The 20546-nt window shown below is 46.8% G+C and overlaps 2 protein-coding genes and 2 pseudogenes across 2 annotated transcripts; 1 reads left to right on the plus strand and 3 right to left on the minus strand.

Moving 5' to 3' along the window:
- Positions 1-1337: 1337 nt before the first annotated feature.
- On the minus strand, positions 1338-3503 carry LOC136494478 (cell number regulator 2-like). Its single transcript, XM_066490636.1, has 4 exons — positions 3327-3503; positions 3029-3100; positions 2695-2910; positions 1338-1417 (listed from the first exon to the last, which is right to left on the minus strand). Exons 1-4 carry the CDS (start codon positions 3415-3417, stop codon positions 1338-1340), a joined length of 459 nt encoding a protein of 152 aa, XP_066346733.1. The 5' UTR covers positions 3418-3503.
- A 4183-nt stretch (positions 3504-7686) lies between these two features.
- On the plus strand, positions 7687-9760 carry LOC136494433 (uncharacterized; annotated as a pseudogene).
- Positions 9761-10371: 611 nt separating this feature from the next.
- Positions 10372-10907, minus strand: LOC136493056 (uncharacterized; annotated as a pseudogene).
- Positions 10908-11462: 555 nt separating this feature from the next.
- On the minus strand, positions 11463-14550 carry LOC136494101 (formin-like protein 2). The gene is given in 8 exon segments (XM_066490247.1): positions 11463-11835; positions 11837-12199; positions 12311-12546; positions 12637-12721; positions 12723-12834; positions 12936-13505; positions 13507-13719; positions 13721-14550. Coding segments are annotated over 8 exon segments (2523 nt in total). The 5' UTR covers positions 14371-14550; the 3' UTR covers positions 11463-11541.
- Positions 14551-20546: the final 5996 nt, after the last annotated feature.

Genomic DNA, 20546 nt, shown 5'->3' on the forward strand with positions numbered 1-20546 from the left:
TAGTCTTTAATGTCTCGAGGTTAGAGACTCTTTGGTGCCGCCAAGCTTCTCTCACCAAGACATGAGTACATGATAAACGTTAGCTGCTTCTCTCATCAAGACATGAGTACATGATAAACGTTAGCTACTGATGGGAGTGTTGGATACAGGTCCTAACTAGCCAATGGTGGTAGCCAAATTTTAGCCGCCTAAATTTGGACAAACCAAATTTTTTTGCCTCTATTTGGTTGGTTATCAAAATTTACCAATACCTCACATTTATCTTGTCAAATCCGTGGCAAAGATTTTTGTCTAATTTTTACAACTTTTGGTTGCCAAATCATTGGCTTGGCAAATTTGGGCAGCCAATCAAACATGCCCAAATTTTGGCCATGGCGATATCAGAGTATCACCAAATTTTGGTCATATTAAACTTGTTTGGATGGTGGCTAAGCCAAAAACAATATCAGTGTTGAGAAAACTACCGTTTGGTTGGCAGTCATACCTAATTTTATTATGCTTATGAGTTTGACATGCAGGGTTCAGATATCATACTTTTTATATTAAAATATAGTCACGTGGATTAGCACATGTTTACCGTAGCACCACGTTGTCAAATAATGGATTAATTAGACTTAATATATTCGTCTCGTGAATTAGATACAACTTATGCAATTAGTTTTATAATTTACTCATATGTGATCTTTCTAATTAGCATCTAAAGATCTATGTGATAGAGTTTAGTCGTGGCCCCGTGGGGATCCAGACACCCCTGGCGTGGGCCACTTTGGACCAACCAAACTTTTGCCTAGAAACAAAACTGCGGCCAAAATTACTAGGTTGGTTAATATTGGCTTGGCTTGTTGAAGCTTGAAGGCAACAACGAAACAGCCCATGTGTTTAAATTTTTCGAAAGCCTATTCCTTACAGCTACTTCACAGCCGCGGCTGCTGCAGCAGCTGCAAAAGAATGGATAAGCAAACAATTCGTGTAGGCACCAAGCAAAATTCGTGTAGCTGCACAACTGATGATGTTATTATTAAAATTAAAAGGAAGTGAAAACTTCTTATTCCTCGGGGGAATAAAAAAACCATACACAGATAATAGATTCTGGACCAAATGCACTACTTGGCCTCTTCTTTTCTATAGAAAGCAAACAAATCTTAATAATAATGTATAAATATAGGGACTGCGAACGATTATTGCACCACCAAAATACATAGCTTGAAGCAAGAAACGCAACGACAAGGTCGATGTAGACGTAGAGGTCGGCAGCTTGACATGGATGGCCAGGTACGCAGGTACATACGTACACATCTGGCACTCTCGCGCGTATATATATACTCAGTTATGTTTCACTAACGCGACAACCCCGGGTTCGGCTGCGGCGGGGCGGTCGCGGCGCCTTTCCCCATCCTCTGCATGTTGTCTTGCCATCCTGCGTGCATGCGAGAGAAAGAGACGTGAAATCTCATCAGCAGACATACCGTTGGTTTGATTGTATCAGTTATGATACGGCGTGTTTGCTGGTTGATTTCTGAGCTGGTTTGGCCTGGCTGGTGCTGGTTTATTGTGAGAGGAAAACACTGTTGGCTGGTTGAATAAGCTTGGCTGAAACCAACAAACGAATAGAGTGATAGTATTTTTTTCTCATAATAAAACAGTATTAATCGACTTATAAGCCACAACAACTCTGACACAATACCAGAAACTGATGCACATACGACTATACTCCCTCCATCCCTAAATGACTGTAGTTTTCATTTCCCAAGAAACAACTTTGATTAAATATATATTAAAATATATTAATATTTATGATACATAATTAATATTATTGGATAGATATTTGAATCTAGTTTTTTAATAAATTTATTTAGAGATAGAAATGTTGTACATATTTTCTATAAATCGAGTCAAAGTTATCAGCACGTAAATCGTGACGACTAACATTTAGGGACGAAGGAAGTACGAGTCAAGCCTTGTTTACTTCCTCCCTCTAAAATTTAGTCCCTATTACATCGGATGTTTCACACATGGGTAGAGTATTAAACATAAACTAAAAAAATAACTCATTGCACAGATTGCGACTACTTTATAAGGGCAAAGATGATTTTTTTACGCCTAATTAGTACATGATTTGACAATATAATGCTACAATCAACATGTGCTAATGATAGATTAATTAGGCTTAATAAATTCGTTTCGCGGATTACTGAGGACCTCTGTAATTTATTTTATTACTACTATCCGAAAACTCATATGTGACACCCTCATATGACACCTCTAAACTTTACATCCTACATTTAAACACCATCTCAGTCCTTCCTGAGCTGTCCAAAACAAAAAAAAGTGACCAAACCCATCCACCATGCACCGCTACAGGCGGCGCGCGTTGGCGTGCCATAGCTACCATACTACGTGACGCCTTTTGGTTTCGTTACCTCAAGTTTGACTCGGTTTGTAAAAAATATGTAATATTTATATCTCTAAATAAATTTATTAAAAAATTAGATTTAAAGATCTTTCCAATAATATCAATTATGTATCATAAATATTAATATTTTTTAATATATATTTTGTCAAAGTTGTTTCTCAGAAAGCGAAAACGACATATGTTTTGGGATGGAGTACACCGTCAACCTTAGAGTCCTCAGAACGCTGCGTGAAAGGTTACGTACAGGCTTGCAGCTATGGAAGCATCACGCACGTACGTACCGGCGGACATGTCGAAGCCGCGGGCCTTGAGCTCGCGGTACTCCTGGCAGAGCGCGCAGGCCTCGCAGCAGAGGTGGACGCAGCAGTCGGCGCAGGGCTGCTCCGTGAGCCCGTACTGCGACCGCAGCTTGGAGCGGTAGATGCAGGAGTAGAGGCAGGCGCCCAGCCCCGTCACCGCCGTCAGCAGCATGTACAGCGACCCGCCCACGCAGCACGCTGCATCAGATATACGTATATTAGCAAATTATAAGGAAGCAACCGGCGGCCTGCCGGAGGATTAGTTGAGTCCGTTAATTGTTCAGAGTAGCTAGCTTCGTTCGACTTCGATACGTACAGGTGGTTCCCTGGTCGACGATGTGGGCGATCCTCCCGAAGGTGACGCACGGGCAGAAGAACGTCAGGCAGCCTGCACGAACGATCGATCTCGCGCATCAGAGAGATCTCTGTCTCGGCCGATTAACACCAAGTTCGCTTGATCATATCAATTATAACATAATATTTTTCTCTCATAATAAAACAGCATCAGTCGACTTATAAGTCATGGAAACGATCAAGCGAACAAGTTGTAAGCTCACGAACACCGAGCAAGGCGGCCAGAATAATTAATAATGTTGGGTTGAACGACGACTTACAGCCGCCGACGTCGTGGAAGCAGTAGCAGAGGCCGGAGGACCACGCGCCGGCCGCCGCGTTCCCCTGCACGCCAAAGCCGTTGTTGGCCATGGCGACGCCTCTCTCTTCCGCTGCGGAGTGGTAGTAGTAGACTAGCGCTAGCAGTGAGTGTCCTGGCGGAGAGAGCCCGCGCTCTGCTCTGCTGCGTGCTCTCAGCTCTGCGTGCCGTGGGAACTCGTGTGGTGGCGGGACCGCGCGGGGTGCGTATTTAACCACACGGCCGGCGGGTTCGCTTCGTACATGCTGCCGTAGGTTGTGACGATCGATCCGTGGTAATCTAACGCAGAGTCCAAAACACAGCTGCTCGCTCGCTCGCCATGTACGTATCTTAATTCTTAATTAACACAGCTTGCCGCCTTGGACGACCACGTCCATCCAAATAACAGCTGAGCAGCGCGTACTGCGAGTCCCACGCTACGACCGGGGATACCGTGCCGTGGCCCGCGCGGCTCGTGTCCCGTTTCCGCGTGACCCGGCAGAAAAGGGCACCTGGCTTTCTCCGTTACACCGTTACCGGTGGCAAGAAGAGAGCCGGACGGCAGTGGAAAACGCCTTCTTCCTAAGTTTTTTTTTGAGCATTGCCTTCTTCCTAAGTTGTAACGCTGAATGCAGTTGCGTTGTTTTATCTGCGCACGTGATATGTGCATGTTGCTAAGGCCCTGTTTGGTTGAGCTGTGGCTGTGGGAAAAAGCTGCTGTGGGCTGTGAGCTGTGGAAAAGCTGCTGTGGGCTGTGAGCTGTAGAAAAGCTAAAAGCTGTTTGGTTAAACAAGTATAAAATATACCTTCTATCTTTATCTCTCTTGAAACAACTATGGAAGAGCTTTTTATTCCACCAATTTTGAAAAGCAGAAAGCCAAAAGCCAAAAGCAGGGTCAAACCAGCTTTCAAAAATGTACTACGGAAAAGCTACTGCTTCTGAAAAAAAACAGCCTCCAAAAGCAGCCCTTTTGGTTGGGCTTTTGGCTTTTAGGACCAAAAGCCAAAGTCAAAAGCCCAACCAAACAGGGCCTAAGTTCGTCTAGCTAGGAATATATATGGTTTGCATAACGTCCAATGATTATTATTTTTTGTTTATTTTCAGGCACTTTCTAAATTAGTTCATCAATATACATCCAATAGTATGAATGGTATGAATGGAGGGAGTAGTTGTTAACTGGTCTATTCACTAGACACATTTGGGTCAACCATAGCTAGCTCTTAGTAGCTAACTATAAGCTAGGTTGACTCACACACCTCTTAGGGGGGTGTTTAGGTCCATTAATAGGTAATAGTTCCTAGCTAAAATTACCTGGCTAGCTATTAGCTGCAAGCTATTTGGATCTCACCAGCTAGTAGGTGGTTGAAATATTAGCGGCAAGGTTCCAACCCTCCTTGTCTAGGTGCGGCAGCAGAGGGGCTCGCCTCTCCTTCTCTAGGTGACAGGTTTAGGCGGGTGGCGGGTCCAGGTAGCAGGAGCCCCCTTCTCCAGGTGCGACGGCAGATTCGGCAAGCCCACCCCCTCCAGGCCGACGATAACGATATGATGGCGACATGAGCCATCTAGTATTTTTTTAAAAAAAAATATTTGCATATCAGCACGAGTTTGCAAACCGACGGTGATGTACTCCATTTCAAACGTCCACTTTCTCCATCGCCGAGCCAAACCGGCAGTGATCGAGGGTTCCTGGCCAAGCAGTAATGAATTTGATGCCGTAACCATTTCAGCCAATTAACTGTCAAATAGCTATACCTAATTAATGAGATAGTTGTTAGGCTAAGTTAGATGAGTGCCCAATTATCGATTAGTTGATCGGTTAGCTATTAGCTTGATTTATTTGAATCTAACTAGACTAGTTTTTAGCAGCTAACTATTACTAGCTGGCCTTGATTGGACGAGGTGGCTCTGGTATGGATTTTTTTTAAATGCAAGTTGCCAATTCAAGGTTGTCCCATGTCGTTTGCTACCTTTGCTACCTTTGCAGCAGGCTTGGACCAGGAGAGAGGGAGTCCTCTCAGTCCTGCACACATGGGCTAAACGACCAGAGGCCTAGGCCTAGTCCAATACTATTGGGCTGGCTGGCACTGCTGTGAGTTGGTGTCCAATTGGGCCAAGTCCGTGATGCGGCGACGGGCAGCTAGGCAGCTTAGGGCCCGTTTGGATGGACTAGGACCAACAACTATAGTTCTATTAGCTCCTATAAGTATACTAGTGAACTAGCAACTAGTCCACTAAACATTAGTCAACTAGTTGTTAGTTCTGTGATCAAACAGGGCCTTACAAGTCGCGGAGGCCTGACAGTTGGAAAAAAAATCTATGTGGCGGTGCTCTGGCGCGCGACACCGCTCAATCACTGCCTATCTTATACTCCCTCGGTCATAAAATAGATGCACATCTCATTTATCGATAAGTCAAAATTTTAAAATTTGACTAAATATTGATGTGCAATGTTTTCATTAGATTGGTCATGGAGTATATTTTTATAATAAACTTATTTACAAATATAAATATTAATATTTTTTATATTTAATTAAATTTGAGATGTGCATTTATTTTGGGATGGATGGAATACATCTTAGAGCACAGGAGATGTGGTGGTTACACCTTACAATTAGAAGAAACAAAGAAACAATCCAGCATACGAACGGTGCCGTACACCATGTTCTTGTGCGACAATTTTTTTTCTCACGCAGTCGCTGGGCTTGCAAAAGTACATGGGCCGCGACCGCAGGCACACGACTACACGAGCGGGTCTGCGGGTGGGCCGTGGCCCGTGGGCGGCACTGGATTGCGCCTCGATCCGTTGGAGCGAGCACGTGGCAGACAGAGCGGCAGAGCTTAAGATCTCAACGTGGGGCTCTGAAACTTTGCAGGTGACGCATATACGAATTCAAATTCCACGGAAAAGGTAAGCGCGTGGAGACAAACGTGGATAAAACGAGGAGACAGACAAACACCTGTGCCGCAGATCGTGTGGGGATCGTTTTGTCCCAAGTTTGAATTCATCCACCACACATCTGCACGTTGAAGAGGCTAGATTCCCTAACGAGAAATGGCGATTCTACTATGATGAAAAGTGGGCTTTGCACTTTTGCCAATTCGTAAATGGGATTCATCCGTTTGTCATTATCAAATGAGGTACACCCGTTAAAATGCCCTGGGATGGATTTTTTGTCAAGTTATTTTTTATTTGCCGCGGCATATTTTCCTTCCCGTTTTGCCCCTTGGTCTTATCCCTTCCTTCCTTTTCATTCACGGTCGTTCACGGACGGGAGAGAGGCGAGACGGAGACGCCGTCGCTAGGTGAAGCGAGGAGAGGGAACAGCTCCCCGCCGCCGCCGACGGTCGACGGCAGGCCACCTCCTGGGCCGTTTCTCCGAAGCCAGCCAGGCGTCCTGGCTCTGCCGACCGACGCCGGCGCTGCTCCAAGTGTTGGATAGAGGAGAACTTGCCAGATCTCATCCAAGGGTGCGTATTGTTGTTGTGGTGGTAATCTGACTGTGACCAATCATCTAGATGAGACTCGACTAGTGTAGATGTGGTGGTAGTCTAAATGTGCCACTTTTTTCTATACTAGGCTCGATGGGGAGCCTGAGCTTAGCTTAGCTTAGCCCTAGTAGAACCTCCTACACAACATATGCAGACACCTCTTGTTGATTGGGATACGCTACGCATTGAGGAAAGTCGAGATGAAGAGGGAAGAATTAAGATTGTTAATGATGAGGTGATGTATGAACTATTGGGGTTTAGGGCTGAGAATGAGGAGGTTGATAAGGCAAGGAAGGCAGACAGTAAAGGCTACGATCAACAGAACGATGATACTCGACAGAGGACTGAGGAAGTTGATACAACTGGGGCAGCCATTGAAGTTGATGACTATTTACCAGGGGAGAGGACTGTGGTGCATGATCAAAATCGGCCCAGTATGGATCTTGGCACAGTTTATCCTAACATGAAGGAGTTTAGATTGGCTGTCAAACAATTTACTATAAATAAAGAGTTTAAACTACACAATGTCAAAACAAATCCAACTAGATACATTACTAATTGCAACGGAGAAGATTGTCCTTGGCATCTTGTTGGGCGTAGACAGACTGATGGGTGCACCGTTATGGTACTAACTTGCATTTTGCATTCCGTTAATTTTTTCCCTTCAATAACTTTAGACTAGCAATGTTTTTTGTCCTTCTATATTGTTTGCCTTGACTAATTATTTTTTGTTGCAGGGACAAAGGTTATTGATGAGCATACACGTGAATCAAGTGCTAGGAGGAAGACTACCACACCAACTAGTGCTTGGGTTGCTTCAAAGGCAGAACATCATCTTAGGAAGAAAACAACTATGGGCCTAAAGGAACTGCAAGACACTTTACAGGATGAGCACAAGTGTTAATTGATTGTAGAGGTAGACAAATTGCTTTGAGAGAATTGTATGGCAAATGGGAAGAAAGCTTTCAACTGCTATTCAATTGGAGGGCAGAGGTCCTGAAGAGGTGTCCAGGTAGTGTTATTGAGATTGGCATTATGGAGGTAGACGACATGTTCTATTTCCATAGATTTTTCTATGCATTAAAACCTTGCATTGAAGGTTTTTTAGAAGGATGCAGGCCATACCTTAGCATAGACTCTACTGCACTTAATGGTAGATGAAAGTTAGCTGCAGCTTGTGGTATAGATGGTCACAACTGGATGTACCCAGTTGCTTTTGGCTTTATTGATGGTGAGACCAGAGATAAATGGACTTGGTTTATGACTCAGTTGCATAAGGCCATAGGAGATCTTCCTGTTTTAGCTATTTCGTCAGATGCATGCAAAGGTTTGGAAAATGCAGTTAAGAAAGTGTTTTCGCATGCTGAACATAGGGAATGCTTTAGACATCTAATGAACAATTTTATTAAAATGTTAGGTGGTGATGTATTCTCTAAGATGTATCCTGCAGGTAGAGCTTATAGAGAATCAGTTTTCAATTATTTTTATAAGTCAATCACTGATGCTAGTCCTCAAGTGTTGGTTTGGATGGAGGCTCACAATTATAAGTTGTGGACGAGATCTGCCTTCAATCCTAAGATTAAATGTGATTATATCACTAATAACCTTGCTAAAGGGTTTAACAATTGGATCAAGGACTGGAAAGACCTTCCTGTTGTTGAGCTTGCAGACAAACTCAGAGAGATGATTATGGTGCTGTGGGCGAAAAGGAGAATATTTTTAGAAAGGCTTAGTGGGAAGATCCTCCCAGCAGTCATACAGCAGTTGAAAGCAAGAACTAGAGAACTTAGGGCACTTGACTATTGTAGACGGTGGTAGTGCTGCAGCAAAGATTTGGGACACCATAAACACTTATAGTAGACATGTTGTTAAGTCTTACATGCATGAGTGCACCTTTCTTGAGTGGCAGCATACTGGTAAGCCTTGCTAGCATGCTTTGGCTTTGATTACAAGTGTACAGTCTACTAATGTACATATGGAGGATTTTGTGCACGAGTATTACTCTGTTGAGATGTTCAAGGTAGCTTATAAGAGACTTATAGAGCCATTGCCTGATAGAACATAATGGCCAGATGTTGATTTGCCTTTTGGGCTTAAGACACCCCTTGACAAGAAGCTTGCTGGTAGGTATAGAAAACTCAGGATCAAAAGCTTCCTTGAAGGTGGCGACAGCAAAGGAAAGAAGGCAGCCAAGGAAGTAGCAAATGAGGCAGATAAACAAGCTGCAAATGAGGCACAAAAGGGCAAGAAAACAATGATTATAGGCAAAAGGAAGTGCAAGAGATGTGAAGAATTGGGCCATGGTGAAACAAGCTACAAATGTCATCATAATGGGACTAAGAAAAGGTAAGACCTGGTATATTTACTTGTTGTCCTGACTTGTTGTGCTCATTAACTTAAATATTTTTTTTCTAAACTTTTAGGAAAAGAAAGCCAAGAAAAAATACAACAAAGTATGATGAGAATGCAAAGATCCCAAGAAAGAGAGCAAAGAAGGGAGGGAAATCTCAGGATACTGCTACTGAACCACCAGCACCAAATGCTTTCAATGATCAAGAAATGGCTGCATGCCCAAATGCTTTCAATGACCAAGAAATGGCACCACCAGCCCCAAATGCTTTCAATGACCAAGAAATGGCTACACAAGCCCCAAATGCACTCTCCAGACCCATAAGGCTCACAAGGGACCAGATCATATAGAACATCCCCATTAGTGTGACAAGAGGGTATGCAACACATTAATTCTCATTCTTTTATACTTGTACACAAGAGCAACAAATGACTCATAGTGGTAGTTTTATTGTAGCCGACTCCAAACCCTGCTAGGTGAAGGTGTCGATCCCATCATTGCTGCCTCACTAGACAAGACGGTGCAAAAGAGGAGCCCACCAAAAAAACTGAAGCCAAGGAAACTAAAAACCAATTGATGCTTTGTGTCTGGAATGTTATCTGGATGTTATTTATCCTATGTATCTGGACATGTATCTCGATCATGAAATTGTCGACCTTATCCTATGTATCTGGACCTTAGTTAATTTATTTGAACCTACATTATTGTAACTTAAATGGTACTTATGTATTGTGTGAACCTTTATAAAATCTACTATATTTCTAGAATATTATTGTGATCATAAAATTGTGTCAAAATTCTTTCCAAATTCAATTGAAATTCTATCCAAATTCAAGCAAAATTCTATCAAAATTTTGTCTAAATTCAGACAAGATTCTATCAAAATCAGACTACATGATCTGCATAAAACAAGTGAAAAATGACTCGTGATTCTAGGAAAACATCTTCTCCATTACATAGGACTTAGATGTCATTACAATACATGCTTCACTTGCTAATAAGCACTACCACGACTAAAAGAACTAGGACTGCAAATACTAAACACGGCACCACCAGCAGCTGCACTAGAACGATAAGCTTGTCCATCTCAAGATCCATCCTGTCAGCCACATAACTCAAACACAACCACACAGACACACAAGAGCTAACTCACACACACATTGGCTGACTAACACAAACATTAGTTGTTTACTTCCACATACAGGAAACCACAACACCAATCAGGACACCTACAAAGCCCAAAAAACAGAATAATCGATCACAATTTGCTTCGGCTTAGGCTTTGGCTCATGAATCGGCTCAGGAATCGGCTCTGCAGACTTTAACTCCAGTTTTCAAAGTTCAGCTACAACACTATCAAGTGTTTGCTTCAACTCTTGCAATTCTGCTTCCAATTTAGAGCAACAGTCTCCTAATGCCTCCTTCTTTGCCTTCAGTCGGTGTTCTTGTGCTTCCAACTTCACATTCTGCACCTCAGGGCGAATGTAACCACAGGTAGTTGAATCACCCTGCACTCAAAATGCATCAATCAGAGCAGCAGCAAGAGACACAGTGAGGTCATCAATGTCAAGAATCCTTACCTTGATGTTGTGCGGGCACTTGAGATACCACTCGCCCAAAGTCGCCGGCTGCCTGCTCTGGATCTAGATCAATGGAACATGGCGAAAGGGGCACTCACTACTGCCGCTACCCGTTGCGCTCGAGCCCGCCGAGGTTACCTTCATCGAGCTTCCAGTCCAGTTCCCGGCCTGGCGCGGATGAATCGGGGCGACGGGCGCGGCCTAACGTGGACGCGGCGGCAGATACGGCGGCGGCCTAGCGCGGACGGTCGGGGCGAGGACGCAGCAGTGGCGCGGATGGTCGGCGGCGGCTTGGCGCAGACGGTCTCGCGCGGACGCGTCGGGAGGGAGGTGGCTGGCTTCGGGGAAACGACCCAGGAGGTGGCTTGCCGTCGACCGTCGGTGGCGGCGGCGGCGGCGGCAGCGGCAGGGAGCCGTTTTGGATTTCGAGGCTGAAAATGAACTGAGAAGAGGAGGAGCCGGCGGAGCCACGATTCCGAGCTTCTCCGGCTCTGCGCTACAGTACTGATACAGTGTCAGAGCCGGAGCCGGGAGAAGCCCCTCCAAACGGGCTCTTAGTGTGAGATTTGAAGCATCAGATTCTGTGGAACTGATCAGCTCCTATGATCGTTAAGGCTATGCTATTCACGAATGCACGGTGAAAATGAAAGACGCGACGCGAGAGATGTTTCTGAACTACAACGAATGCATTCCTAACTTGCCAAGACCAAGAACAACGCAAAACCAAGAATTACAGTGTTGTTCTCTCCCCGTTTCTGCAGTATCGGGCACAAGCTGTTCAGGGTAGCGTTTGGTTTGATCCGTGGCAACCCCTGGCTCCCCTCACCTCCTTGGACACCCTCTCCAGCATCGCCAAGAAGTCCCTGACGATGACGAAGATCCGGAGCGGGCTGGCCTCCTCCTTGCCGACGTCGCCGTGGTAGTACTCGGTGATGTCCCTAACGTGCGCCAGGACCCGGCGCTCGCCGTCCTCCAGCTCCCGGATCACCTCCTCGGCCTGGCTCACGAACGGGGCCATGAAGGCGACGAAGCGCTGGCCCTTCTCGTCGCCTGCCAGCTGGTCCGTCCCCACTAGCCTTGATCCGGGACAAGCCGTTCGAGAGGCTCGACACCGAGGTGGTGAGCACGTCCAGGTCGACGGTCGCCGTCTTCCTGACGTTGGTGAGCTCGGCGGCGAGCCCGGTCACGATGTCCGGCCCCTCCGCAGCGCGCGTCGGTGGTGGCTTCTGGGAGCGGACCATCTCCTGGACCACGAAGTGCAGCAGCGTGGTCTTCCCGTCGGTGCCCTTGACGTCGGCGAGCTTGAGCAGAGTGTCCAGCTTGAACGCCATGGCGCCGCCCCGCGTCGTCCCGACGTTCATCCGGTTCCCAGTCTTCAGCACGGCCTCCAGCAGCTTCAGGAACAGCTTGCTCGACATCAGCTCCCTGCACGCGTCCTTTCAGACGACAAGAACAACATTCACACGTGGGCGTTAGTATACGGTTACGAGTAGAATTGGTACAAACACCGGTCGTCGCTGGGAGCTCAAGGAGTCAGGATTGCCCACCTCGAGCATCGCGAACGACTTCCTGATGTGGCTGACTTCATCGGCGAAGGTCTCCCGGTACAGCATGGCCTCGACGCGCGCGAACGCGCACGGTATCGTGAGCGCCACCTTGAGGAGCCTTTCCGCCGCGACCAGGCTGCCGACGTCGCCGTCGTAGCTCTCGAGCTTCTCGACCTCTTCCTTGGTGGGCGCCATCTTGAACAGTGCCTCCAGCTGCTGCACCGACAGGCCGTTCCCTGAACCGACCCGACAAAACCATGTAAAAGACGATCGAGACAAAGATCAGCAAAGTTTTGTTTCGCGCAGTTCATTACTAGTTAAAATACCTTGCAGCAGCGCGGCGTAGATTTGGTCGGCGGTGGCGTTCACGGCTTTCATCAGGATGGTGATGTTCTGCAGCCTCTTGGGGTCCTAGGACATGGTGTCCGAGCGAGGGGCTCCGGCTCTGGCCTTCCTCGAGCTTCGCCGAGCACCTCGCGGCGGCGTTGTACCTGAACAGCGACTCGATCATCTGTTCGTCCAGTCTGCGAAGCGCCAACCAAGCAGCGGTTACGTTTCGAATTCGTTCGTGATCACAGTCACAGGGGCAGAGTGCGCGCGGCAAGCGAAGGCGATTCAAACTTACTCGAACGAGCTGGAGCGGATCCTGTCCCACACCATCCGCCGGTTGGGCGCGGCGCGCACCTTGTCCCAGTGCAGGGGCTTCAGCTTGGGCAGCGGCGCGCCGTTCTTGCCCACAGGCGCCGTCTGCCTGAACAGACCCGGCGGTGGTGCCTGCGGCGGCGGGAGGATGGGGCCATTGATCCTCTGAGCATTCTGTCGTTGTGGAATTAGCAGTGGAGGTGGCGGAGGCGGCGGCGGTGGGGGAACGGCCGGACCACCACAGCTCATCTGAACGTTCTGCTGCTGTTTAACCATCACCGGTGGCGGCGGCGGCGGCGGGGTGGCGGGCGGCGGCGTTGGAGGTGGCGCTGTTTTTCTACTTGCGGCATCTGCCTCTGCTCCTGCTTCTATTGCGTGGCACGCGCCGCCGCTCTGGAATTTCAGAGACCTGACGGAATGAGCGGTTCCCTGGAGCTCATGATCATTTAACGACTGCTCCGTCAACACGGACACCGACGTGCTCGACGGGGAGTGCGCGCGGCGGCCCCGCTCCCCACTGCTCGGCGTGCGCGGGCCCAGCGGCGAATACGGGCCCCACAGCCTTCGTCTTGTCCGAAGGCGTCGTCGGAGCAGAGCCCCGCCGCTTGGACCGGACGGAGGGCGACGGCGACACGCCGTCGGCCTGGCCGCCCTTCGCGAGCTCGGAGTAGGAGAAATGCGACGACTGGAAGCAGCACGAGTGGACCGACTCGGCGCCGTCGTCGTCGGAGCAAGCTCCGCCGCCTTCCTCGTCATCGCGCCCTGGGCTCCTCGTCCTTCGTCCCGGCCATCTCCGGCGCCGCCTTTCCCCCGCCGTCGCGGCCAGCGTCGTCGAGGTACGGCTTGATGGCGTCCAGGTAGAACATGCCCGGGCCGGGCTCGAAGCTCACCTTGTTGGTGCCGCCGCTCTGGTCGCCGCCGCCTCCGCGCCTGCCCTGGAACTTCCTGCACGTCAGGAACACCACCAGGACGGCGAGGAGCACCAGCGCCGCCCCCGATAGCGCGGCCGTCGCGGCGACGACGACCAGCGGCATACTTTTCTTCTTGCTTCCGCGTTCGCCTCCCCCGTCGCGCGGCGGGCTCTGCCTCGGTGCCGTGGTGGCATTTCCTCCTCTCTTATGGTTGTGGGCGACTTCCCCGGGGACCGGCAGCCGCGCGTCCTTGTGGAGCAGAGGTAAGCGGGCACGCGCCGGAGCCGGGGCCGGAGAGATTCCATGGCCGTGACCGTGACGCTGTTTCTGCCTTCGGCCTAGGGTGTCAAGACCACGCAGCACTCTGAACCTCGAGTCGCCATTGTCAGTTCCCTTGGTCTTCCCGGCGCTGCCGGCGATCGAGAAAAGAAGAGCGGCGAGGCATGCGATCAAGAAGAGGCAGAGCAGGCGGCGTCTGGAGAGACTGGACATGGTTGCAGGCATCATCAGACCATTTCAAGGGGCCGTGGACGGAGTGGATCAATGGTGGGAAACCAGAGTGGAGTGCCGTTTGGTTTGGACTCGGGAAGAAAGCTGCGAAGGCTGTGAGCGTGAGAGACAATACAATCATACAGGCATTGGCGACGCGGCGGCGGCGGCAGCGAGGGCAGCCAAAGCTCGTGTAGCGAGCGTCAATGCTACTCCAAGGAAACTGACAATCGCTGAGCATAGTGGCAGGTGCGCGCGGCGCGGCAGTCTAGTGACGGACTGACGGCATTGTTGTGGCTTTTGTCTTGGATACTACAGTAATTGCTAAACTTCCGTTGAGAAAACTCTAGGGATCTTTTCCTGATATTTTCAGAACAAGATTAACAGATAGCTAGTACGGAATATTACCTTAGAATTTAGGAAATGATTGACAGCCTGACTGCCTGAGCATGCATCGTCGGTACTCCTACGGTCCTACACTCCTGCTACGGTACTACCAAAGTAGCTTCCAGTTAAGCATAAGTTCGGGTACTACTAAGGCCATGTTTTGATTGACTAAAATAAGTTGCTAACTGCCAAAAAAAAAAAAAATCTAGCTCTGATCCAAACATCTCAGCTTATAAATGAGATTGTATCCCATTTTAAACTATTCGAACACCCAACTTATAAAAAATTGTTAGGTGCCCAGCTACTACGGCTCAGAAAAAATAGTTGATCCAAACGAGGTCTAACTATGATCAGATAGATGGACACAAGTGCGACCTTATCCCGTACCAAGATCCGTTAGTACTCAGTTTCAAACTCGTAAAAAGAACAATTTAGCACAGAAATTCACACCGTTTCATATTGTTCCCTGCAGTTGCATTTGTTCACCTGTCCCTTTGCATGTTTGTTGTGTGACCTGCAGACTTGTTTTTTACCCCAAGGCTGCCCTGGTCCCCCTGCACCTGCAGCATTACCCCCATCGTACTGCTGATCCGAAAACCACATTATTTGTGACCTGGAAATGATTCAATGCTCCTGGTCTCAGACATTTGAATTGGTCTTACTGCGTGTCAGGAGTTGTATTTATATAAACTGTACCATACCCTGGCCCTGTGTGTTGTTGGATTGGTGGCATCTAGCATCAAGTGTGGGGCCTTTGCCGTGGTTGGAATTGAGTACCGCCAAAGGGCCTCAAGCCCTCCAGTATCCTTGCACAGCATGGATTGCCAGGTTCTTGCTCCAGGTTCATCTGAAGAATGTTGTTACAAATTAGGCAAAAACAGCAAAGAAAATTGGCAGCAAAAGGGGAAAAAAGAGGAAGGGACCACAGGCTTCATGAGCATACTAAATCACATTTGTTAAGCAGGTTTTAGGGCTCTTTTTCAGCTTTAACCGAGACTGAGAACCACAGAAAGCTCATCAAGGACTGTAAGCAGAGATGATGCGTGTACAAAGGTTGCTGGGCTTGCGCCGATGGGTATACGTCTATGTCGTCGACCTCCCCAAATCAGATACGATAGGACAGTTTCTCCTTTCTCCATCAATGGTGGCAGCCGCATCAACAAGTAGTCGCATGATTTGGTGGGTTACCAAACCCGCCCCCTCGCCATTGATTTTTTAGATAATGGATAAAACAATATTCGGCCTCTACATCTATAGATGTACACAGCTCATTATTACAAAGTTTTGGAGGAAAAAGAGAGAGCTAATCTTATAGATCGACCCGGACACGAATTCAAATAGTATAAATGTTTCCATCCTTTACTGGATATCTCTAAAGCAATTATTTCCAATTTCTTGCTCATCGTAGAGAGCGCGTCCTTGGCTATCTTATCACGCTGCAGCTTGGGCCCAAGAGCGTAACCAGTACGCTCCTCTGAAAATTACCTGCATCATAGAGTTAGATCTCATTTGATTAAAAACAACATCATTACGGCATCTCCAAATAGCCCAAAACATGGCAGCCACCCCCACCCAAATCAAATTTCTAATCCTTTTATTTTGATTAGTTAGCCAATTACCAAACATGTGGCTGATTGATCTTGGTTGGGATCAGACTAGTAGTAAAAAAGATAATCCTCCATATCATTTTGGTAAGGGGACAGTCTAGGAACAAGTGTTGGATAGTTTCATTTCCCATTACAGCAGATGCACTTCTGACTCCCCTTTCCAATTTTTCCTAGCGAGATTGTCTTTGGTTAAGACGACACACCTTTGCAAGAACCAAAGAAAGATTTTAATTTTTAGAGGAATTTTTATCTTCTAGATCTTCCTATGATGAAAAGGTGTTTGTGTATCTATAAGATAGAGATACATAGAGCGGACAGAGAATAACCCAGATTTGGTTAAACTCCATCTGAAGTAATCTGAACCTTCCTACCAATTCGACATTTGAGATCCGTGCTACTAAACTAAGCCATTCTGCAAGTTTATTATCCACCAGAGCCCTTCTAAAAGAGATGTTTAGTGGGCTAGTAGTCATCACTTTTGAGACTGTTGCGTGAGGATCCCGCACTATATTATATAAGGATGGATATTTAAATTTCAGAGGCTTATCTCCTACCCATGTGTCGTCCCAAAATCCTAGTGTTGGTTCCATCTTTAACTATCGAATGAACCATTAGCCAGCACCTCATCTTTGATATGCATGAGTCCTCTCCAGAAATGAGAGTCATTGGGTTTGGCTGCCACCTGAGTTAGGCTCTTGGAGCTTAAGTATTTATTCCGTAAAAGAGATTGCCATATGCCTTCTGAGTTTAGCAGATTAACCAGCCATTTGGCTAGAAGGCATTTATTTTGCAATTGTAAATTTAGGATACCTAATCCTCCTTGGTCCTTAGGACGGCAAAGGATGTCCCATCTGGCAAGACGATATCTATGTTTATCTGAGTAGCCTTGCCAAAAGAACCTTGATCTATAATGATCCAGGTTTTTAATGACCCCCTTAGGGATCTCAAAGAAGGACATCATAAACATAGGTAGGCTGCTTAAGACTGAATTAAGCAGAACTAGTCTACCCCCATATGACAGGTATTTCGCTTTCCAACAAGAGAGTTTCTGTTCGAAACGATCTTCCACCTTTCTCCATTCAGAATTCAGGAGTTATCTATGGTGCATTGGGATCCCTAGATATCTGAAGGGATATTCCCCTGCATTGCATCCAAAGAGACTAGTATAAAAGGATTCCATCTCTTTAGCTGCACCTATAGCAGAAGACTTCGCTCTTGTGGAAGTTGATCTTCAGCCCAGATAGCTGTTCAAAAGCGCAAAGCAACAGTTTCAGATTATGTGCTTGTTCTGGGTCGTGATCAATAAAGATAATGGTGTCATTTGCATATTGTAATATGGACTAGACCATCGTCTATAAGGTGGGGGACGACACCTCTTATCTGACCATCGGCTTTTGCTCTGTTAATAAGTAGAGCTAGCATATCTGCAATGATGTTGAATAAGATTGGTGACATTGGATCTCCCTTGTCTGAGTCCACGTTTGGTCTGGAAATAGGGTCCTACATCATCATTGACCTTGATTCCCACACTTCCTCCGGTGACCATAGTTTCAACCCATCGACACCATTTGGGGGAGAAACCTTTCATTCGTAGCGTTTGTTGTAGGAAAGGCCACTTTCACTTTGTCCGTATGCCTTTTCAAAGTCAATCTTGAAAATGACACCGTCTCTCTTTTTGGTGTGAAGTTCATGGATGGTTTCGTGTAAGATAACGACCCCTTCCATTATGTTCCTACCTGTCATAAAGGCAGTCTGCGTTGGTCTCACCACAGTTTTAGCTACCATATTAAGCCTATTTGTGCCCACTTTAGTGAATATTTTAAAACTCACGTAAGAACACAAATTAGGCCTGTATTACTGAATTTTTATGGCATTATTCACTTTTGGGATTAAGGTAATAATACCAAAATTAAGACTGTAGGAGATCAAGAGCCTCCCTATGCAGCTCAGCAAATAAGGGTAGAAGATCATCCTTGATCACTCCCCAAAACACCTGATAGAATTCCGCAGGAAAACCATCCGGCCCTAGAGCTTTATTACGCTCCATCTGGAAGACCGCCTCCCTCACTTCAGATTCAGTGAACGGGCTGATGAGGATGTGGTTTTCCTCCGGTGATACCTGTGGAATATCCTAGGTTTTGGTCTTCCCTAAGGGAGATATCGAAATTCTTCGGCTGGCCAAAGAGTTCTTTATAATAAGTCAGTAATATGACTTTTGAGATGAATCATCACCGATCACAACACCTTGATCATTTTCAAGTTTATAGATATGTTGCTTGCGATATTTCCCAGTTGGCAACTAGATGAAAGAACCGAGTGTTAGCATCCCCTTCCAAGAGGGTTTTAACTTTGGCTCTCTCATACCATTTTAGTTCCTCCTCTCTCAGAAGGTTAACTAAACGTTCTTTTAGATAATGCTTCAGATTAATCTCTTGATCAGATAAGGGAGAGATCTCAGCTTTCTTATCAAGATTCTCTAAAAGAGCTAGCAGAGTCTTTTTTTCTTTTCGATATGACCCTTGCAGTGTGTTTCGCCCAGCCCCTTAGATATTGTCGGAGTCTAGCGGATCTTGAACTGCCAACGTTCAAGGGGGGTTGACCCAGAGCATGGAGATTGCCAGATATTTGCAACCATATCATAAAATTCCATCTCGTATCAACCATCCCCTCTCAAATTTGAAAGGACGATTGTGGGTCTGGTGGGTTGAAGCACCTGTGTTAAGAAATAGGGGAGTATGGTCAGAGATATTCCTATCCCTAGGTTCTACTGTTGTCAATGGGAACATGATTTCCCATTCCGTGCTAACGAGAACTCTATCTAACTTCTCAAAGGTTGGAATTATCCCCTGGCCCCACCCATGTGTATTGACGGCCTGCCATTGTAATCTCCTTAAGATCTAGAGATTCAATAATAGCATTAAAAAGATTTGGCCATTTAGGGTCAAAGTCCCCAGAACTTTTATCTTCTGGGCCTCTCATTATGTTGAAATCTCCTCCTAACATATATGGAAGGGTTTCTTTGGAGCACTGTGTTGGCGAGTTCTACTAAGAAAGCACTCTTATTCTGTAGTTGTGCTGGTCCATATACCGTATATAGCATAAATTTGAAGTCATTTGATTTGACTCTTAGGGTGAATTTTACATAAAAATCTCCCTCAGCAATGGCTCCAATGTCAAAAACATTCAAGTCCACACCTAGAAGGATGCCCCCAGACCTACCGTGGGGTGCCATGGTGTGCCAAAGAAAATCATGTCCCCCACAAAGATTTTTGAGAACATGATCCGGGAATGAGTCCCGTCCTGTTTCGGATAGAGCAATAAAATTAATTTGCTCTTCCTTCACTAATTCAGCCAAAAACCTGTGCTTAGCCAAGTCTCCAAGACCTCTGCTATTCCAGAAAACACCCTTCATTTTATAATAATTTTTGAGGGGGTCTTTGGCTTTTTGGGAAGTTTGCCATTAACTGTATTCTTGGCACTATTATATTTTTTCTTCCGTCGGAGTGGAGAGAGATCTATGATTTGATCATTCTCCTCCTCCAGCAAATTCTCATTTAGATTTCCACAGGCGTGGCTGAGAATTGCATCAATTTGGTCATCCCGCTCATCATCACTCTCAAGATTGGAGAGTTTAGATTTAGCAGAACCTTTCTTTGTATTAGCACATAAAACTAACCTGTCTACCTCTAAGTTTTTGATTGTAACTACATCTGAGGTACCTAGGTTGATGCCTACCCTACCAAGGTTTGAAAGGACTTTGGAATCTGGAAAGCTAGTGAAAGAGTTACCTAGGAATTCAAGGTTCTTCTTAGCTGCCAGCCGTTTAGCCTTGTGTAGTGTATGGACGTCCGCCTGTTGCCGCATTCCTGGAGCTTCGACGCGGCGCTTTGATGGGCTGCTGCCGTAACTGCAGGTGCCATCTCTCCCACTGCCAGGGTAGTAGTGTCCACGGATATGGTCACCTCCTCTGTATAGGTCGTAGTCGGCGTCACAGGTGGTGCGGCTTGCTCTTCAGTTGATGACGAGATGAGGTTGCCAACCGCATGCATCTCCACTGTCCCGGCCAAGGGCGTCGGTGAGGCCGGTGTGGCCTGTGGCAGGGATCCAGCGTCCTCAGATCCCGCTGGGAGGAGATCTGTGCCAGCCAGGTAGTGCCACTGCGTGGCACTGAAAGCCTTGCGTTTTGTCAGCCTTGATAAT

This window comes from Miscanthus floridulus, chromosome 11 (genome assembly GCF_019320115.1).
Source record: "Miscanthus floridulus cultivar M001 chromosome 11, ASM1932011v1, whole genome shotgun sequence".
Taxonomy (NCBI): domain Eukaryota; kingdom Viridiplantae; phylum Streptophyta; class Magnoliopsida; order Poales; family Poaceae; genus Miscanthus; species Miscanthus floridulus.